A 21432-nucleotide genomic window follows, 5' to 3' on the forward strand; every position below is an offset into this window, starting at 1 on the left:
AGAAGACAAGAAGGAAGGCTAGGAGGTGGTACCATGACAGTTCACTAGCCTTCAGCCCTGCTGGTAGGAGGCCAAAACTCTGAACTAGTGAGTCTCGTAAGTGAGCAGATCTCCTCGTCAGCAAAGAGCAGACCTTTGGAGCTGCTCAACTTCCACAGCAAGAGTCACCTCTGGGAAATGGGGTACACTGCTTGCAGAACAAGATGGCTTGTATCAGCCATCAAAAGTATTATAGACTTGGACCCACACAGCTGGTATTTCTGTGAAAACCAGTGCCTGTGCCAAACTACCTTTACTTACATTACAAAACACAGAACAATATCCCACCTGGCCTTTGAATATTTCCACGTTTCAAAGAGATTCCACATCACCAAAATGGAAAGAACTAAAAAGACCACGTCTTTCTGTGATAGCTCAGATCTATATGCCAGATTCCCCAACCCCTGAAGCTTCCACTGCAAGTGGCAATTGCCCCTCACATTTCTGACCTGTTCCCAATCTCTCCACTTCTTTAACTCTCTGTTCATGATATATCTGTTTAGAGAAGGGGCTTCTCCAGATTTTTCAATTTGTCTAATATACAACTTGAAAATTTCATACTGCATATTCTTTTGGCCACATGCTTTGTAGATTTGATGCAGATATTCTCTGATACGGAGATGTATGCTGAATCCTGCACAGTCTGAGATATGGCTCAGAGAGCAAGTATGGCATCCTGTCAGATACGGAGCCATGGTTCCATTCATTCTTCACACACCACTAGATTGATAAAACAAGGTGTCATGAAACTTGACACATGAAAATCGAACAGGTGCCATGAAATTATTGCTTTCAAAGCAATTTTGCATGAAACAAAACATATATTGATTCTATATCCAATATAGTGCTCTCATTGTATCTCTAAGAATATTTAACATTCCTGATCACAGAAGTTCAATTTTAGAATGTATTTGCTGTGATTTTTCCTAGAGACTGTCAACACACTTATTTAGAAGAGTTCATGGTATGAAACTTTGAAATTTTGGTTAAAAGTAACCTTTAGTACCTGCCTAGCATTTTTATCTGTCCAGAAATTACAGTAAACCACCACAATCTTCATCTCACCTGCTAATTTAGTTAGGCTATGTCTAGAACAAAGGGCCACAATAAATACCAAAGTAAGGGTTACACCCACTTATAAATCACACAGCCCCAAGCATCTCTTATTTATCAGGTTAAATATTTACTAGATTATAACTGGCAAACAACACCAGTAGGTCCCTTAGATTATAACTGATTTATCAGAGGAAAAGTCTTTAGTAAGTATTTCTTAGCTCCACCATGGATATTTCTAAAATATCTTTTTTCATCTGTTTTTCTTAAGCTCCCAGAAGAAGGTCAAACTTCACCTGAATGGGTATGTGCATAAATAAAGCACAATAACACAGCATCAAAGGATTTATCATCTCAGACTGTGCTTCTCTCAGTCCTCTACCTTGTCATCATTTGCAAAGTGGTAGTGATAAATGTGACACCAAAATGCAGTCTGAACATCAAAGACAAAAAAGGTAAGACCTCAATTTCTTAAAATCTATTTAGGCTGTGTACTGCTCTTAAAAAATGTGACTATCAAAATCGGCCTTTCTATAGTATTTTGATCCTGCTCTTCATTCTACTTTTCTTACTTACTAAAAAAATTTCCCGGTTTATACATCTACAATTATGGTGTGGATCTGGATTATGAGTTCTTGTGCTTTCAGAAGTGGGAGGACAGGACAGAGAATTATTTGTATCAATCCATCATATCTTCAGTGCATTTGTGCCAGTTCACAATAGATGAGTATCTATTTCAAAGTTAGAACTACACAAATCTTAAAATGTCTATGCAACTGTGACTGTAGCTGTTCTTGGGAGACAAGGGGAAAATGGTGAGAGAGAGGATAGAAAGACAGATGAAGAAAGGAGAAGGGTATATTGAAATGTAGTTAAACTTAATCCAACTGTTCTAAACCTGTTTCTGTGACATGAAGCAGTATTAGAGAGTGATTCTGAATAAAAAGCAACACTGTGGTCACTGTGCTGATTTGGCCACCAGAAAAGCAGCCATGCAGAGCTATAATCATGGTTTACATAGATACACATATTGTGTGGTTTTGTTTTAACTTAAACCACAACTTTTCACTGTCAGAACTAGAGATATTTATTTTAATATGAGAGTCTAATTAGCCAGTTCTAGTTTAAACATTCAGTATGACCAGGAAAGACATCAAAAAGCATTGTGAGGAGAGCTATCACTGAGAAAAATGCCTTGCTCTGTGCATATTCTCTGGACACCAAAGCTAGACATATCCAGCAATGGATTGTCTTAAACATCCCACACACAGAGTTTTGTGCTGTCTTATGTGATGATTTCATTATCAAGAATCACATTCTCATGAAGCTCATGTTTGACCTAATTTCTCAGTCCCTAACGTCCATAAATTATAACTCCTGCTCAGCTTTTCTCGCTCTCAGAATTGGTTATTTCACCTTTCAAACACTCTGGCACCTTAATCTTCTCCTTAGTTGCTGAAAACAGATAATTTCAATCTTCTCTCTCTTGCCTCTCTAAATTATTTTCTCAGATTGTCCTTTTATTTCAATCTCTCTTCTTCCAATTTTCTCCGTTGTGTTTCGCCCCTCCTCAGCACCGACCTTGTCTATAGAATATGCCTGCATAGATGGAGCTTCTTTTAAATGCAAGGGGCTTTCCTTTTGCATAAAGAAGTCTCCCCTGGCTGTTTATCTTTCGCTCACATCCTGCTTTAATAGTGATGCCAGAACAGCCATTTTAGATTGAACTCTTTGAGAAGAAAATTAACCACGGTCATTTTTGCCCGTTTTGTGGTCTGGGCATCCATAGTTTTGGATTTGTGTTGGTAGAGACATTTGTCTGTTTTAGAGAAATAAGCAGATGAATTAGGAACTGGTTAAAAATTACTAAATTTCTCCCATGATTTTTTTCTTTCGCACTCATTTAACTATAGCTGTTAGTATTCATTATTTCATTTAAATAATGCACATAATACATGGGGTTCTTTTCTTTAATACACTTAGTTACAACTTAAAGTTTTCCCCCTCTCCCCCTTCTACCAAGGAATGCAGAATCTCAGTTCCACTATCAATTAACACACCATGCACATCACAATAAAATTGATATTATTACACAAAGGGTTGAAGCACACTAGGTGAATGGATGCAAAGACGAAAAGGAAAAATCAAAGCCGATAACTGTGGAGTGAATTACTTTGCTGAACTCTGAGTTAGCTGTAGCTATGTTTACATGGCAATATTGGTCAAGAAATGGACATCAGCATTATCTTAGGTAAGCAAAGATGTAACTGTACACAGCTGTAGCCAAAAATGCAAATATGCAAGATATATGAAGGCTGAAACTATGAACAACAGAATGTTAGAATGTGTTTATAGAAATTATTAGCACAAATTTGTCTAGAATATTATATGCACCCTGATCTTTTCACCCATGGTAAGGATTTTGGAGAATTAGAAAAGACTTGGTGAAGGGTGAAAAAAAAAGACCTTACTCCCTGAAAAACAGAATATTAAAATCACTTATTTAGAAACAATACAGAAAGGAGCAAAGTGAGGAAGACAAAAAAACCTCCTAATCTGTGTGCACCTCTGTTCAAAAACAAGGAGGTATTTCATAAAAGGTAGAAAATCACAGTAATATTTTTACATTCACTGTGTAATTAAACTGTGGAACCTGTTGCCACAGGAGGCTGTTAAAACCTATGATTTAGCATTAGGAAAAGTATTAAGTAGTTATTTCAAGAATTTTCAAGTATAATTAGGATATTGGCTTTGTAGCAAAATTATTTAATGTTTCCAAGTTCAGGCAGACCTTTAATTGCCACAGATCAGTTAAGGCCCATGAGGAAAGAACAGATTATTCCTCATCTGCCTACTGTGGGGCTGGTAGGCCCTTGTCAGAAGTATGAGTACTGGGCTATGCAGCATTGGCAAGTGGACAATAGTCATCAATCCAGCTTGATTCCCTTCCAGGATGGCATTTATGTTTTCCTAGATTTGGCACTATTCAAAAATCCAATAGAGTTAACACTCCTGAATGATCAGTTAGGGGAGATAAAGAATGTAATTAACATGAAAAATGCAACATAAATGCCTCTCTTCATGTTAAAATGTTGATTTAATGTATTTCAAAGTCTGTGGACTTTGATTTGCCCACACGTTAGACTTGTTCTAAACTGCCTTGTTTTGGGTTTCTTTTTTATACAGAGAATCAAACACATGGTTTTGTCAACAGGCAGAAAGAGGCTCTGTAGTCAGCAGAGGGAGTCAGCCACTTCCAGAAAGCAACTCATCCATTTTAGGAATGGCCAAAGTGCCCTCTGGAGATGTCCATCTCCACTGACTGTAGAGGGAATCTAAATTCTACCCTACATGTATAGTGAAACTTGTACACGAAATTGATGGAATAACACTCTTCCATAAACTTCTGAACAATATTGGTGTGTAATTAGTTTAATCTCAGGATGTCTGTCACAATAAAGATCTGCTCTGCTATCTTCCCCTGAGAGGTATTAAGCACATGCAGGTTAATACATATTGAAGATTTCCACTGACTTTAGTTTTAAAAATATCACTAATTTAAAAAAATGAAAATAAATCCAACCTCAGGCACAGTGAAGGCTGAAATCAAATTCTGGCAGTGTCAGTCCAACAAACAGACATTGATTTCTATAGCCTTTTTCCCAAAGAAAAGATGTATAAAGTTTTCCCAGTCTTTGCATGCTCCTGTTGGCTGAAGTGTCATAGTAAATTGATCTCAGAAATCCAGGATCTAGATGAACATAAGGTTTTTTCAGTAGTGCTCTAGTGCCATTCCTCTTCCAATTTGCGTCAGAAAAATGTTTTTTAAAAAATTCCTGGCAGGACTGTGCACAGAATGTGACTATATAGAGCAAAAGGCAGATAGCAAATAGCAGCACTGTGATTGCCTGGCACTGTCCGTATCACCTTCAGGCTGGGGCTTGCATAAATCAGTCGCAACCAGCTATGCAACTGATAGCAAAGTTTATCTGCACACAGAGCAACAGGACCCTGTATGATTTCACTAATTTAAGTACTTGGAAGCAGCAAAGAAAAGACATAATAGGTCATGTCATGAAAGTCTGAAAGTAGGAGGGTTCAGGGGAGGGAGGGTAGGAAGGCTGGGTGTTGAGGGGAAGTCTGGACTGACTCAGAGTGACAGCAGCAATAGTCTGTTTGACTACAGTCAGTCCATCAGTGCACATAATTTCCAGCAGTGCTACATAGCAGGACTCAGTGGTAGTAATCATAGATCAACATCCATCCAACTGTTTCCAGGGGGTATTTTCTGTAACAAAACAGAATAAGCTTACAGAGGCATTTGAATCAGAGTAAACTGGTAGTCACAGAACATGCTCATGACTTAAGAGAGCTGCTTCTATTTGTTTAAAGACACTTCAAGTTTTGGAATTCCAACGTGAATTCACAAACCACTATGGAAATACGGTGTCAGATTCTCCACTAGTGTATATTTCCATACATGCCAGCAGACCATCTGATTCCTAGCAAACACTATAAAGGCATAGTTATAGAGTTTTTTTCTACCTATAGTTTCCTACCAAACCTTTGCTTCTTATAACTTTAGAAAGGTTTCCCTTTGCTTATGCTAGAGCCAACACAGTTCCCTTATTCTATTTCATTCCTGCACACCTTGAAGTACCTTTGTCCATACTGATTACTAAAGAGATTACAAGAGTCAAGTTTCCCAAAAGGCTAGATGACAAGCGGTAAGTATGAAGGGGAAACTTCTAATGAGCAGCACTTATCTATGAGTCATTATAGCTAGGGAGATTCCCACTCCATCTGTTGACTGAAAGATATTTCAACAGGAAGATTATCCAGATCTGATAAGGAATATTCCCAGCATAGGAAGGTCTCATGCTTAATAGATGATAATAATATTAGTCTAACATTTAAAGAGTGTCAAGCAGTGCAAACAGTTTAAAAAAAATATTTGCTTATGGATTCATTGTGGTATAAACAAACTAAAATTCAGTGGTGCTATGCTGATACTTTAATTCTCAAATGTACATGTCATTTTCTACTTTGGACAAGCCATGCATTGAATGAAAATGTCAACATAGACATCTGGACAAATTAAATCATGAGAGAAGTGAATTTTTTCCTGGTTTACTTTGTAACACTGTACTTACCTTTGGCCTGCAATAAAATCCCCTAAATGAGCATACCATAGCAATTTTCAGGCAATTAACAAATATAAGAAAGAGTTTGAAGCAATTATTGATGCAGCAAGCACCTAACAGGCCTAGCAGTGACTGTTCTTATGAAAACAAACACATAGAAACCACTTCAGAGTTCCTTAACTTCTCAAAATGTCTGTTGGGGCACCAGATACCAAGTGATAGGTGACTTGTCACACACTATTGCTACAAAGCAACCATTTGTAGCAGTTACATATATAAATACGCAAATAAGGTTCTAGAAATCAGTACTTTTTGATGGTTTCTTCACTTGTTCTTTTGTAGCAGTTACCACATGAAAGTTATAGAAAAGCATGTCTCCCTCTGTGACATAGACACATGAACAGAATGACAAGTAATTCATTCAATTGATAATCTATTTCCATTTCCTAATCTGGTTTTAAGACGGGGAGATCACAACATCTTAATATTTAACTATGAAATCTGGTCTATCTAAAGCTTGTTACAGAAAGTTGAAGTATTTTTACATGTCCCTTGTAGTTTCATTTCTGCAGTTCTGTTTTCTAATCGAGGCATTTTTGAATGTGCAATACTGCCTTAAGTATAAAGTTATTCCATACACTAGATAAATCTGAGAATTTACTCAAAAGATCAGCATTTTATATCCTGAACACAATACCATGCAATTCTCTGGCTGCAGATTATAGGAAAAGAATGAAGCCAGCAATTGTGCTCTTTTGGGAAGCCTGAAAATGCTAACTAGAGACCAAAAAAGGCCAGATTTGTAGGATGATGAACCCCTGTCACAAAAATTATGTAAGATCTCTCTCAGGTAGGTTACAGACATCTCTGTCACTGTGGTTGCACCCATAATACCTGACCACTCCCATTTATAGAACAGGATCAACCAGCTAAAAGTACATCAGGACACAGGCTCAGAGATCCTTGCACTTTAACAGCTGCACATGGAGGTCGACACGTGGCCCTGGAGCCCAGTTCTAAAGTTTCTGATGATGACTGCAGTGGAATTTGGGTGTGAATCCATTCATCTTCCATTCCTCTATCTAGAATGTGATAAGGCCAAGACAGCAATTCAGACTACAGTTGTGCTTCTTCCTTAAATGCCTTATTTTCCTGTTTGCCACATTTCCTTTTTCAAAAGGCCATCTCCTGTGAGAACAGAGAACTCAAGAAGCAAAATAAAATAGTATCTTTTTGCATTTCACGATGAGATCTTTAGAGCACTCATCTTCCTTCACATTCCCAAACACTTTTCCAGCTCACAGCTATTTCAAAGATGTATTTGAGATCTGGGCACAAATAGTGCTTTGCTTCTATATTTATGGTAAGATCTTATTTCTTTGTATGTAAAGATTACAAATGTTTTCCATCTTCAAATAGATGGCAGCACAACTTGCTTCATTCAGAAGAAGGTTTCCATTAGTCTGGAAACAGCTAATGTTGGCAAGGCTAGCTGAGGAAACAGCTAGCTGGAAAATATAGCAGCTGTTATGTGAAAGAGAATAAAGTGGGAAAATGAACAAACATTTGTCTCCAAGCCTGAGTTTGTTAGATTTTCATTGTGATGGCCTCCCAAAAGCAAGTACTCATATGTTGAGCTGCATCAAGAGAAGCGTGGCCAGCAGGTTGAGGGAAGTGATTCTCCCCCTCTACTCCCCTCTCCTGAGACCCCACCTGGAGGCCTGTGTCCAGCTCTGGGGCCCCCAACATAAGAATGGAGCTGCTCAAGTGGCTCCAGAGGAAGTTGCAAAGGTGATCAGTGGGCTGGAGCACCTCCCCTGTGAGGACAGGCTGAGAGAGTTGGGGTTGTTCAGCCTGGAGAAGGCTCTAGGGAGACCTTATAGCAGCTTGCCAACACTTAAAGAGGGCCTATGGGAAAGCGAGGGGAGGACTATTTATCAGGGAGAGTAGGGATAGGATGAGGGGTAATGGCTTTAAACTGAAAGAGGGGAGATTTAGATTAGATCTAAGGAAGAAATTCTTCACTGTGAGGGTGGTGAGACACTGGTACAGGTTTCCCAGAGCAGCTGTGGCTGCCACCTCCCTGGCAGTGTTCAAGGCCGGGTTGGACGGGGCTTTGAGCAACCTGGGCTGGTGGAAGGTGTCCCTGCCCATGGCAGGGGGGTGGAACTAGGTGAGCTTTAAGGTCCTTTCCAACCCAAAATATTCTATGATTCTATAAGGTATTTGTCTGCTACATAGACTGGAACACCAAGGATTTGCAACTTGCTCTAGGTTGCAAATGATATAAGTAATTCCTGTTGAAATCATTCTAATGTGATGCTAAAGTCAGTGTACTGGGGGAAATCTACAATGGGGATTATCAGGTGTACAAAAACCAATTTAATTCTCTAAGGAAAAAGTCATCACAAGGAATATGAAGCAACCAGTGGAAAAAAAATCTGAGCATGGGTTATGCTCATCCTAATGGGATTAAGCAAACATTTGTGCAAACAATTTCTACTAATTTTGTATCAGCTTGAGAGGCAGATAAAATCAGTTCCTACATTAAGAGTGAGGGGAAAGGAAAACAGATATTTTCCCCTGCTGGTGACCCTGGCTATAACCTAGGTCAAAGACTGTAAAGACACTAGGTCTATTGTGACTTTTTATACACAGCAGAGAGGATGAGGTAAAGAGACAGCACTCTAAAAGTAAAGGAACTCTACGGACTCCTTTGGGCATCAAGAGACCTTTAAATGCAGTAATGGAAACAAAACATTGTCACTGAAATGACCTCTATCCTAATTGACCCATCTCCTCATTAACCCACAGCATACTGATGGGCCTAATCACAATTCTTGTTTTCATGAGATCTGTTTCACGTTTCATTGAAAACTGAGAAAAGGCAAAACCACTTTGCAAATGCAGGTTTTGCACAGGCAGCAGGGTGACTCATGATGAATAATGAAAACCCATGCTAAACACTGCTTTCCATTAGAGAAAAGCTCTCAAAAGGGGATTCTCCTGCAAGATTCAGCACAGCCTGGAACTTAGTGCAATTATAACTCCTCTGACTCCAAAGATACCCAAATAATGAGTTTGGCCTTGTTTGGTAATGAATTACCAACCAAAAAAAGAAAGCTAAATAACTCAAGAAACATCAGGATAATCTTATTTCATTTTCCCCTAATGCAGTGAGTTCAGAGCACCCAGCAGACTGCAGAATATCCAGAATGATGTGTATCTTGACTGTCATTTGTCCACATGCTGCTGCTAGAAATCAAAGATTTATCTTCTCAAAAAAAATTCATGGCAGATACTCCTAATTGCATTGCAGAGTAATTCAATGTACTGAAGTACATTAATGCGGTTTGTCTTGTATTTGGGCAGGAGGCAAATATATTCTCCTATGGACTTAATCCTTAGGGGGCATTTTCCATAAAGCTTCTCCATTTCAAGGCAACAAGATTGACCTTGTATCTGCCCAGACAGATTGTAATTACATGTTTTGAACTACAAATACTTCATTTCTAGGCACTCTTTGCCTCCTCAGCCCCTGCACAGTAGAGATCACCATGCCCTGGGATTGCTCAGTGGAGTTCAAAAAGAGTCAGCAAATTCCATAAGAGAAATTTCTTATAATGAGATAAGAAATTTTTCTAATCCATCCTTATATTTCAAGATGTTCTTTCTCATAGCAAAACAAAACCAAGACTGTATCTCTCTACCAACATATTACTTTACTTAAGAATGTGATTTTAGGGATGCGTTAACTAATAATGCATCACTGCTCTTCTGGGCCACGCACTCTGATCTGAGCAAAATGGAGCATAAACATAAACACAGTGCATACCCTATGTAGGATTTTTGGTTGAAGTTCAAGAATTACTTTTTTTCAAAATAAACTCTTTCCAAGAGGTTCGCAGAGTACACAGAAATTACCTTCTTTGAGGTGAGGATTGAACTGCAATAAGAAGTGATATTTTCTCATCTACCTGGAGCTTTTCAAGGGCTCCCAGGTAGAGAATAGATCCAGGTGGTTTATTATTCCTAGCATAATGCTACAACATCTATCAAAATAACAGACAATGATACTCAATCTTTAGAAAGATACCCACAAGAAAAGTTACTTTAGAAAATTACCCCCAGGTGTCTATGAATGAGCCAGAACCCACTTTATGCATGCCACTGAGAATTACTTCTAGCTTTCCTGTCACTGTAGAGCATTACAAGAGTAATGTTCTTTTGGCTGGCTCCCTCAGTGCGGATGAGATGCTAAACTGGCTGGCTGGCCCCTCCTTCAGGCCAAGCTTGCAGTATCCTAGCAGAAGCTATAAAGAAATTACACTGCACAGCCAGAACCTTCTTTAATAAATTTGATCTCTACAAATAATTAAAGTGGCTTCCCCCCCCACCCCCTCATCCAGAAGCAGACTTTGTGCTGTAACTCGGCGGACTAAAGCTCTTCAGAACCTCATGCCAGTTGATAGTGCCCAGAGCTGCTCACGGACAGCAGCCCTGGTTCTGTCCACTATTGACAGAAACATGAAGTAACTCTGTCAGGGTTACATATCAGATTCGGGGGACTTAAGCTAGATCTGAACTATTGATCAGGCTCTATATATTGAGTTGTTAATATTAATTTCCTTAAGATGCAGGTTGGAAGGATCACAGTCAATAAATATGAATCGTGTGCTAGGACTCCTATGGCTCTCAGAGCCATGGTATACAAGCATCTATGGACACTTCCTTGGCAACATTAGTTTTATCTGGTACAAAAAACATGCAGAGGGAATTGCTGGTACCCTCAGAAAGAACTGTTATTGTGTCAGGACTTCAGAAGAGGGAAAACTCTGTCTTACATTAAAATCCCAGCTCAAGCAGTGTCTTTCTGCTCTCATCAAATTTCATGCAGTCTGATAACTGTGTCATCATGTTGTTTCCACACTTAAACTACTGTGTCATCCCATATTTACCTGTCAGAACACAACACAGCCCTCTTCATAGGTAGTGCAGACCCTGCCAGGATCTGAGGAGACATGTATAGAATCTACCCACCCACTACAGACAGCTGAGATCTACAAGCCCTAGCAGGTTAATCCCTGGAGCAAGGCCAGTCTCTGTGCTTCCTTTTTTGAAAGTGCTTTCTTTACTCCAGCTGAACAAGTAAAACCAGATGTGCTGTCAGTTAACCTTCCCATGCTCTTACTTCTACAAACAGTGGTTGGTAGAGGTTTACTCTATTCCTGTTCTTACTAATGCCACACTGACTCCTGCTCTGTGTCCATCCTGTAACTCAATTTATTTGTCTGGATAAGGTATCAGCTGAGCAAGCCCTACCCCATTCCCAGCGTGGGAGCTGAACTGCTGATCAAAGAGCTTTCAAGCTTTGTTATTATATACCTGCTGGCTGATGGCCAGACAAAAGACCAAAGTATAGATCATGAATACTGCTTCTTCAGCAACTTACTTTCTCATGTATCAGTTAACTTTTTCCTAGTGTTCATCATGATCTCTGGCCCCATGATCTTTTCCCTGGTTTATGTGTTCTTGAGGTCACATTTATAATAAGATCTCTTCCAGAAGTTCAAGCATGATCTATTTGAATGTTTCCAGAGGTGGTAAGGCACATCTGTAAGTCAGTCATTGACAAGAAATAGTACCAAAAGTAAGATGAAATAAAACTAATCAAAAGCAATAGTAGGCTTCCTGTATGTTTTTCCAATTAGTTTTATTTTTTTTTCCCTGGTCTTAAATACCCTTTCAGAAGTTAATATTCTCCTCATCCCACTCACTGTCAGTACTACACCCCAGAGAAATCTCCCACTAGCAGATGTGTTTTTCTGCCTATCCCCTATGACTAGTCAACAGAAACATGTTTACTCTTATTTTGTGTGTTCAAGACCATGACCCACTATGCCCTACCTTTCCCATTAAACTTTAGAACCTTTCAGGCAGTGGAATGTTCTGTATCTTTCCCAAAAAACAACACTATAAATACCACAAAACAGGCTATTGTCTAGAATAAATACAGGCAGTTGAGTTAAAAAATGAGCTATCTTGCTATAGCTAAAGTTAAGGCAGTAGAAGGCTAAGTAAGTGCAGCTAGATTTAGATGATCTTTGGTCATAGTAAGCATTGAATCATGTTATGTTATTTAAAATACTTTAAATAAATGTTTTTTAACAGCACACTTTGCCCAGTATAGATAAGGTCTCTCTCTCTAGCATTGTCAGATAAGGTAGCACATACAAAGCATCCCAGATTTAAAGCCAAGCTTTTTTATGAAGGCCCCTTTTATTTTCTTAATTTATAAGCTCACCACTGGCACCATCACATGCCCAAATGTTTGTAAAACACCTAGTATGACTGGAGCACAACATGCTTCATTGGTTGTAAAAGATGCTGGGGATATGGTGTAGTAGAGAACTTTGTACAGTAGAGCTGATGGTTGGACTCAATGATCCCAAGGGTCTTTTCCAACCTGAGTGATTCTATGATTCTATGATTATGTTCTGTCAGTGGTCAGTTCTCTGAATGAAGGAGGTGTTTAAAATTTACAGACACATGCATAAGAGGAATATCTAGATTTGTGTATTTTACATTCATATTACAGATATACACTTTGCTAACATGTGCAGGCAGCTAGAGAGAGGTGTTGTTATCTCTTCTGCCCAGCTTGGGCTGTATATACACCATACAATGATCTATCACCACCAACTACCACTTATCCAGGGACAAGGAATTCAATACCAGCTAGAAGCTCAGATATTGACAAGGCACATTTTTCCTTTCAAAAGCCAATAAAGAGCCCCTCTGAAAACAAGACAACTTGTGGTCTCTCCTTGCACAGAGATGTTTACTGCACACAGAAACTAACTTCCTGTACTGATGACAGAGGCAGAGCTTCTATAGCTCTTCTCTGTTTGGAGCTCACTGTCCTGGGTCCTCAGAAAACTGCCTGTAAGCGTCACAAGAGGCAACTGAGCCAGCTGGAAAACGTACCCCAGTGTGCTGAGCCTGTCACACAAGCAATGCATTTGTCAAGAGCAGTTGTGCCTACTGCAGCAAACATCTTTGTCACAAAGATTAAACTGAGACAGCAATATTGCTGCACTATAACAGAGATGGTGCTTCTGCCAAGTGGGAGAAGTGCTATTCCTGACAAGTAGTTCATCTCCATGCCATCAGGCTGACCCCTAAGGAAACCCTGAATCCAAGGAGACAGGATTTACCAGAAGCTCTGCTTACTGGTGGTATTTTCTGCTGCATATCAAAACAGCCAGGGACTCCTGCACAAGCTGCGACTGAGAAAAAATTCGATGGCAGCCCCTGGCTCAGCATCCAGTCTCCCAGGGTGAAAAATGCCAGTCCTCATCGCCAAACCAAGTGCTGTCATCTGCTAATACATAACATCAGTCTGGTTGCTGATTTAGAAAGGCCACTAAGATGAGATGTGAAGTACAGCCCTCTGTGAAGATAGTCAGCGTGTTATATTCAAACAGTCTCAGCATGCAAAGAATTGAGAAGTCAGCCAAGCCACACAGAGACATTTTTTGAGAGATACTAAATCACATGACAGGACCTTCCCTTGGCAAACTGACAGAGACAGGTTGCTTTTAGCAAGTGCTGCTACTGCTGAAAAAGGATGCTAATAGCATAAAATTATTTGTATAGGAGACTGTTCAAGGGCAAATCACATTTGTTAATTATGACTATAGTATATTAGCCTACTGCTGGGTTTGCACCATCCAGAATAACTCATTAAAAGATAAAGTTATAGAGACCAGTAAGGTACAGCAGCATATTGCAACAGAAGCAAAGTAGAACAGAGACACCCTTTGAAACACAGGCAGCTCATACTTCATGGTGAGCACTTGCTTATGACTTCCAGGGTTTTCAGTAGGAATCAAGCAGCTGTTTCAGTTCTCTTCTGGGACGGGCTGGCCTGCATTTCGGTAGAACCATTTTGGCAATATTCCATTATGGCTATGATTTGTTCCAATTATTATTTTGCATGGACATCTATGAATCAAAAAGGCTGTTCAAAGTTATTTTTTTCCCAATGTTTATTTTACCAAATTATCAACGATCATTTCAGGTAGATTCTGAATTCAAATCTTAACTGAATGGTTGTGCAAGGAGCAGTCCATGTTCAACAATGGCACCCCTTCCCCATGAGCTAGGAAGGTACCATTCTCCCCATGCAGGAGATACACAGTGAAGCAGCGTTGATTTTCTTGATTTACACAAATTCATTCACATCTCATCTAGACTCCCTATAAGATAGTGAAAAGACACAGTTCTTATATTTCATTACTCAGACCACCAAAAAACCCCAGCAAATCCAACCCCCATTTGAAAAGCACTGGTTCTGGATTATAAAAGACAGCTTAAAATCTAAATAGTTCCAAAAGGAAGTTTGCAAACAAGTGGAATCAGCAACTGTCACAACAAACCTGATCTGTAAATATGTTCTGTAGCAGGTACAGTAGGACTGTAGATGTTATTATAATACTGACAGCTAACGGCCAAAAACACCACCTGCCCGTGATAAATGGCAAATTCTGTTGTGTTAGGTATTTTTAAAATTTCTTCAGGTAATATGAAAAGTCACAGGAAAATTGAAAAAAATATCAATTAAAAATAATTAAAAATTATTCTGTAAGCAGTGTTTTCAATTATTAAGACGTGTTTCTAAATAACTTGAATAATTTTACTTGTTTTCATTCATCTAATACTAATTATAAAACAGATGGTGGATGAAGAGTTGAATATAAGAATATTGTTTAGGTATCAATCTTAAATAATTTTAGTTTGAGGGAAGAGTCTTACTCAACTTGAATTCTTAACTGGTGTCTGTCAACCACTAGCACACAGTGCTGTCCAAGATTGTAAGGAAAGCTTAGGTGTTCTCACAACCTGAAAACAGCTCTAGAGAAACTGTGGAAGAGCAAATAGTGTTTCTGATGGCTGGGGTGGCAGAATGGCTGGGGACAAGGGAATACCAGTCCTATATCAGGGATTTTTGATACCCTTATTTCAGTAAATGCCCAAAATATTACTAACAAGTTTGTCTGACCCTTGATTAAGTCATTTTTGTATCATCTAATTGTCACTTTCCTGAGCATGCTAAGAAATTTGTCAGGTTTTGTTATAGGTTTCATCATTTTGCTTTTGCCACTGTGCCAGAATTACTGTCTATTGATTTGCAAGGCCAAAGGAATCTTCTTTTTTAAGCCTGCAGTAACGGAGGCTTCACTCAGACCTCGCTGCATTAACTCCTTAATATCCCTCTTAAAAATCTCTTCTAGGATGCAGAAATTTCAACTTTCAACATCTAATCACTGAATTTTATCATTTTGTTAAAGAGGCCTTTTATAGTCAAATTTGTTTCTAACAGTGCTTCTGAAGAATGACTTAACTTTCTATTTAATAAGTTAAACTCCTTCTATAGAATATGGTTTCTATTAAATCCTTCTCATCTTTTCTCATTAAATCCTTCTATTAAATTCTTCTTGTAACATTGCTGTCAGGTTTTAGCATCCATCTTGAAACATCGCCAGCAAAATTGAACAATCTATTCCCCACAACAGTTCCACTCATTCCCAAATATAGAGGAACTTTAAATCTCTTTAGAACATTAACTGTTTTAGCTAGAGGTTTTTTATCAGAATTAATATTCATCTGATTATCCAGCACAACTCCCAAGATCTCCTCAGCACTGTGAGGTTTCAGATCAGTGCCTTAATCTGAAGAATTTCATCCTTCCCAAACATATGACCCTGCTTTTGACAGTATTGAAATGGATGTTGGTTACGAGCATACAATCTGCTAGTGTTCCAGATCACCCCACACCACAGAACTGTCATCCTTACTTCTTAGCACACACAATTTCTGTGTTCTTGAGTTGGCTTTATGTAAATTTGGTTCCTAATGAACATATCAATGAAAATATATATACTCTATTACCTTTCCCAGAAGTAACATCAAATTAGAGTGACAGAATTTATTTCCTATGTATTGGTACTCGCTATATCACTTGTCTTTAATGCATTACTAGATCTTATAGCAGCCTACCCAACTATATCAGCCTACCCAACACTTTGCCTGGAACTGATGATGTTAGACTGACAAGCCAAAAATTATTTGGGTCATACTACCTATCTCTTTCAATTTCAATGCGCATTTCTCTCAGGAAATTACAGTATATGCTAAATAAATAACTTTTATTGAAGATCACATTTCTACTTATTGTACTAAAGAATGGTTTAAAAAATTTTTTTCCTCTCCATTCAGGGGAAAATGACATCTGCAAAGAAGAGAAACCACAGCATGGGCTTTAAGGTTTTGTGGAAACAGCTATTACTGGCTTTAAATATGGCAGCAGTTCAGTTGGACAGTAACATTGTTTCTTAGGAGTCACTAGAAACTTGGTCAAACTTTAATATGATGTGGTAGATGTATAAACAGTTTCTTGACTATGTAGCATTACCTATTCTTCATTTAATGCAGGACTATGAACATTAATTCTGATCCCTCGTGGTGTTGAGGGGTGACACAAAAAACTAATTTTGGTGTTCACTCTCCTTCAAAACATTGTTGATTTATTCTCTCCTTCTACGCCACAACTTTCTCTTGCAAAGAGTTTTTTTACCAATGAAGTTGTAAGTTGCTAGCATTTTTTTAATTATTGTTTAAAGAGACAAAGAATAATTTGCGATGGCTACATTATTTTCCCAGCTGATATATTAATCCTCAAACAATAACTGTCTGATCAAGATACCTAACAGAAAGACATTACTAGTTGAATCAGATGTTTTTAGATTCAGTTGCTTTTAATCAGTTTCATTTTTTATTAAAAGCATCACAGATCAAAACTCTGAGGAGTACAAAGGCCACTTACAGGTTGATTTAGCAAGCACAGTCTTCCCACTGCACAAATGGAACATCAAAATCTCAAACACTGTGAATACTGTACTGTTGTTTTACCTCTAAGCAGTACTGGTTTTGAATTATAATAATTGTAAACTAGTACTGTCATTTACATTGTCTCTCATATATGAGCCTTAAGGAAAAAAATTATATTCACTTTCTTGGAACTACAAGCCACATATGGAGCAGTTTGTCATTTATGAATTGCAGAGGGCCACTGCAAAGATCTATTTGCCACGTGTAGGCATTATTGTCAGAGAAAAAGATATGAAATACTGCTAATGAAGAATCCTCATCATATGCAGAAACCCAAAGGAAAATGGACAATTTCAGCTATTCGTACATAATGCTTTGTTATTGATTGCAAACCAGAGTTTGAAAGGAAAAAACCAAAAGCCTGATTAGGCAAATCTAACTGTTTTGTAATTAAGCAGATTGGAGGCAGATGCCATCAGAGACTCTCTGTAAACTTCTAAAGTGCTGAGATTAACCCAAGCAGACTATTCATTTAGCCTACAGATAAACAAGAATGCATGACGGATCTCAAACTGTTTATTAATCATCCCACATCCACATGGAAAGAGATGGCACCTTGTTCATGAACTCTTGCAAGCCTTTTCTTTACTCAGAAGAATGCAATTATTTAGAATGATTAGATGACAAAATAATTGAATAATCAAAGATGTACAAAATAAAGAATTAAAATATTTCTTTACCCACTTTTATGTCTGAAACAGAGGGTAATCTAGATACTAGTGGTAGCCAAATTAGAGAGATTAGTCATTGTTCTTGCTGGCTAGGAGTGTTCCTATAAATCAGACAGAAGTTTGTTAGCTGATCACTCAAAAGGTAAAGTAAGTAAATTAAAGGCAAAACTAGATTTAAGAATACAATTAAGAGGTTACTCTAGGATAATAGATTGTAGGATCTAATAATTGTAGGATTCATTCACAGGACGCAGATAGCAGTATATGGGAGGGGAAAAAAAAAAACAGAAAGTGGATCTGAAAATGTTGATTAAGCATCGGAGGATTTGTGGCAGTCTATAGTATATTTGCCTTTTATACCAAATGTTTTTGACAAGCTGCAAGCTGTACTACAAATAGCTTTTACCTACAGGAATTAGAAAAATCATAAGTGAATCAATATTTCCAGGGAAAGGTTAGCTACAGAATTTAAAGTAATTTTCTAGAAGAGAAACAAGAAGAATCAAGAATCAAGGTGTTTTGCAGATTCACATTCCTCTTTGAAAGATCTGTGTAACCAGAATAAAATCCCAATTGCTTCAGTCATGCTCATGATCTTTCAAAGTCTGTCCTATATATCTATTCTTGTATTATACATGTTGTTTTCAAAACTGTCATTTAAATTTTACTCACTCAAAGACAGTCCTACACCACAAGCATTATACACAACACAACTTGAGGGAGCAGTATTTAAGGATTATTTGCAGAATAACCTAAGAGTGCTTGAAGTTGCTTTGAGGGCTTCATAACTGATTAGGTTAGGGACAGGTAAATCAGGGGATTCAAACTGTGGTCGGTTTTGACTGCAGCCTGTCAGTGCAGAGTGTGGACATTGAGAGCTGTCACCCTGCACCTTTCTCACCAAACACTAACAGAGGTAGACAGATTTGCTCAGGTTTTATAGGATTACTAGAGGATAGGAGAAAGATTGAGGATTAGGATAACGTCTAGGAGAAGTGAGAGGAGGAGGTGGAAGAGGCTGAGGCTCACACAAGGCTTTTTTGGAAAGCAGACACTATCAGTCTGGAGAAAGTACCAGCCGGCAGCTCAGGTGTTGCTGAAGCTGTCCTAATGGTAAGGCAATTAAGACAAAAGGCTGAAGTCCAAGGAATGAGGACTTGAAAGAAGAGTGGTTTTAACCCCCCAGTGGGAGCCACTGAACAGACCCATTCCACTAGCAGCACTGTCAATTCTAATAGATAATTTACATATGGTAGCACACAACTGGCAATGTTAGATCAGCTCTGGACAACCCAGTAAGTGCAAGCATACGACACTCACACAGCTCTGAAAAAACCCAGCTATTTTGCAGGACAAGTCCCCACATCACTCTCTGAATGTAGCCAAACTAAGGTAAACATAGAAAAGAGTTGTGGTACTAACGTGTAGAAATTGCTCCTTTTCTGATCTATATTGCAATTCTTCAGAATTCATGCACATATCTTAAAAATTTGTTTTAATTGGCTTCAGAAAGCCAGTGATCAGCTCTCTCAATAATGGGAACTTGTTTTGTAAGTTCTCTGAAGCCTAATGATTACTATTTACAAGAGCCATTTGCTGCCTCCGTCAAGAACAGGTACCCCTCAAGACATCTCTTAATTGCAGAAGTTGTTCAATTTGGGGGGGGGTGGGGGGGTGGCGGGAAGGATACTCTTAAAAAATACGTATTCTTTTTTTTTTTTAACCTACTATGCTGCAACCAGTATTCAAAACAGGAACCTGAAATCATGGCCTGTCAGTATTTTTTGAGATATTTACAGAATTGTTAAATCAATGAGAGGCTAGGAGATAAGAAATATGTCTATATGATTAAGACATGACGTTCTTTAGATATGACCAACACATACAAAATAAACTGTGTCAACCATGAAATAAATTCTATGCACTCAAACTCGTAAAAAGAACCACCTCAGAATAATATGACCTTGATGTAGGACATTACTTCGGAATGAAAAGAGCTAAGATCCCTCAGCTGTGTTTAAGCCCCCGTTTCCTTCAGATAGATCATTAGGTCCCTGAAAGTGCCTTCCTTTGCCAGATGGAGGTCTAAATTGATGTTATTAAAGTTGTTTGATCTAACTTTAGCCCTTCCATTTCTGCGCTACAACATTAAACAACTCAACAATAAATCAGTGCAGCAGTTATTGAGATTTATGATATAAATTCCAAGCAATACAAGTGACTGTCTCCTAAGAAAATCAAGTATTAATATTATTTAACATATAGCTCAGACAACTGGAGAAAGGGTATTTATATAAGAACGTTCTTGAATCTCAGCAGAAAAAAAAAAACATGTATAAAAAAATTAATCATTAACTTTTACTGGTGTTTGAAGTGTAGACTATATGAAAAGATGTTGATACACTGTCACGAGCATTCCTTGAGTGAAAGGACAGATTATTGTGCATGCTACTCACTTCTAGGTGGTTCTCCTATTGCTGAGGGTCCACTAGAAACTGAGAATGTAAAATCTGTCATACAATCACTGAGCAGCCATGAGATGACAACTTCTGATTACAATCCTGAGCTGCATTAGCCAAAATAAGAGAACAGACCAACTAAATTAAAGGATGATAGCAGTTAAATAAAACTACTGGAGTATTTCTGATTTTTCCTTCAAACACCAACAGTGTCCAATGCAGTAATGATTATAAGATGACAGTGGATTTTCTAATCCAAACCCCAAGAACTAGCTTCTTGAAGCTTAACTGCATTGACTATAAATATGACAATATAGCTAGATCCCCTTTACAGCAAGCTATTATAATACTTTGTGAAATGAGAAATTAACTGACAAGCCCTTTTGCAGATTAATAGCATGCATCAAAACCCTTTTCAAAAAGTCATTTCCCCTGCAGGCTAAATGCAACAGTAATATTTTCAAATTTAAAAGTATTTTGCTAAAATAGATGATTAAAATAATATCCAATTCCAGACTTTGCAGGCCAACAGTCTCCAGGTGCATTTGGACAGTGAGAAATCTATAAAGACTATAATGAATCTTGCAACAAACGAGAGATCCTGCTTGCTAGGCTGAAGAGAAATTTGCAAAGACACTCTTCAGAAATTACATCTAATTAAGCAATACTGTGAGCTGCAGATTGGCTTGGCTTTCCTGATGTCAGTGGATAAAGAACTTGTTCACATCTGAGAAAATATGACAAGAGCTTTTATATTCCCCAAAATATTCATTCATACAACTTGCAGCCAGGTTAGTTTTTACATTATTCATGGATGTTAATAAAATATTAACCTTTGATCTGCTAACAGTGTTTGAAAGGTTTATTCAGCCTTCTGGGGGAAGAAAAAAATTTTCCTGTACGGTGTTAAATAGTCTGTAAAGGTAAATTTACATTGAATAGCTTAGTTTATCTAACACTTTATCACTACTTCCCTTTCTTCCCACACCCCACTCTTCTTCCCCTGCTCTTTCCCCCTCCTTTGCATTTTCTATTAGCCACAGTTCCACTCTCTGCCCTCTTCCTTTACCACCTTCTGGCAGTCATCAGACTTCTCTGGGCAATGGTTTGACT

The 21432-nt window shown here is 38.2% G+C and overlaps 1 protein-coding gene across 1 annotated transcript in view; it reads left to right on the forward strand.

Moving 5' to 3' along the window:
* Positions 1-1503: 1503 nt before the first annotated feature.
* Positions 1504-21432, forward strand: part of PALMD (palmdelphin) — a 56811-nt gene continuing 36882 nt past the window's right edge. Inside the window, exon 1 of the mRNA XM_074906643.1 lies at positions 1504-1547. Coding sequence (XP_074762744.1) covers positions 1519-1547 — 29 coding nt within the window. The 5' untranslated portion in view covers positions 1504-1518. The remainder of the gene's footprint in view (positions 1548-21432) is intronic.

Source organism: Athene noctua, chromosome 5 (assembly GCF_965140245.1).
Source record: "Athene noctua chromosome 5, bAthNoc1.hap1.1, whole genome shotgun sequence".
Taxonomy (NCBI): Eukaryota; Metazoa; Chordata; class Aves; order Strigiformes; family Strigidae; genus Athene; species Athene noctua.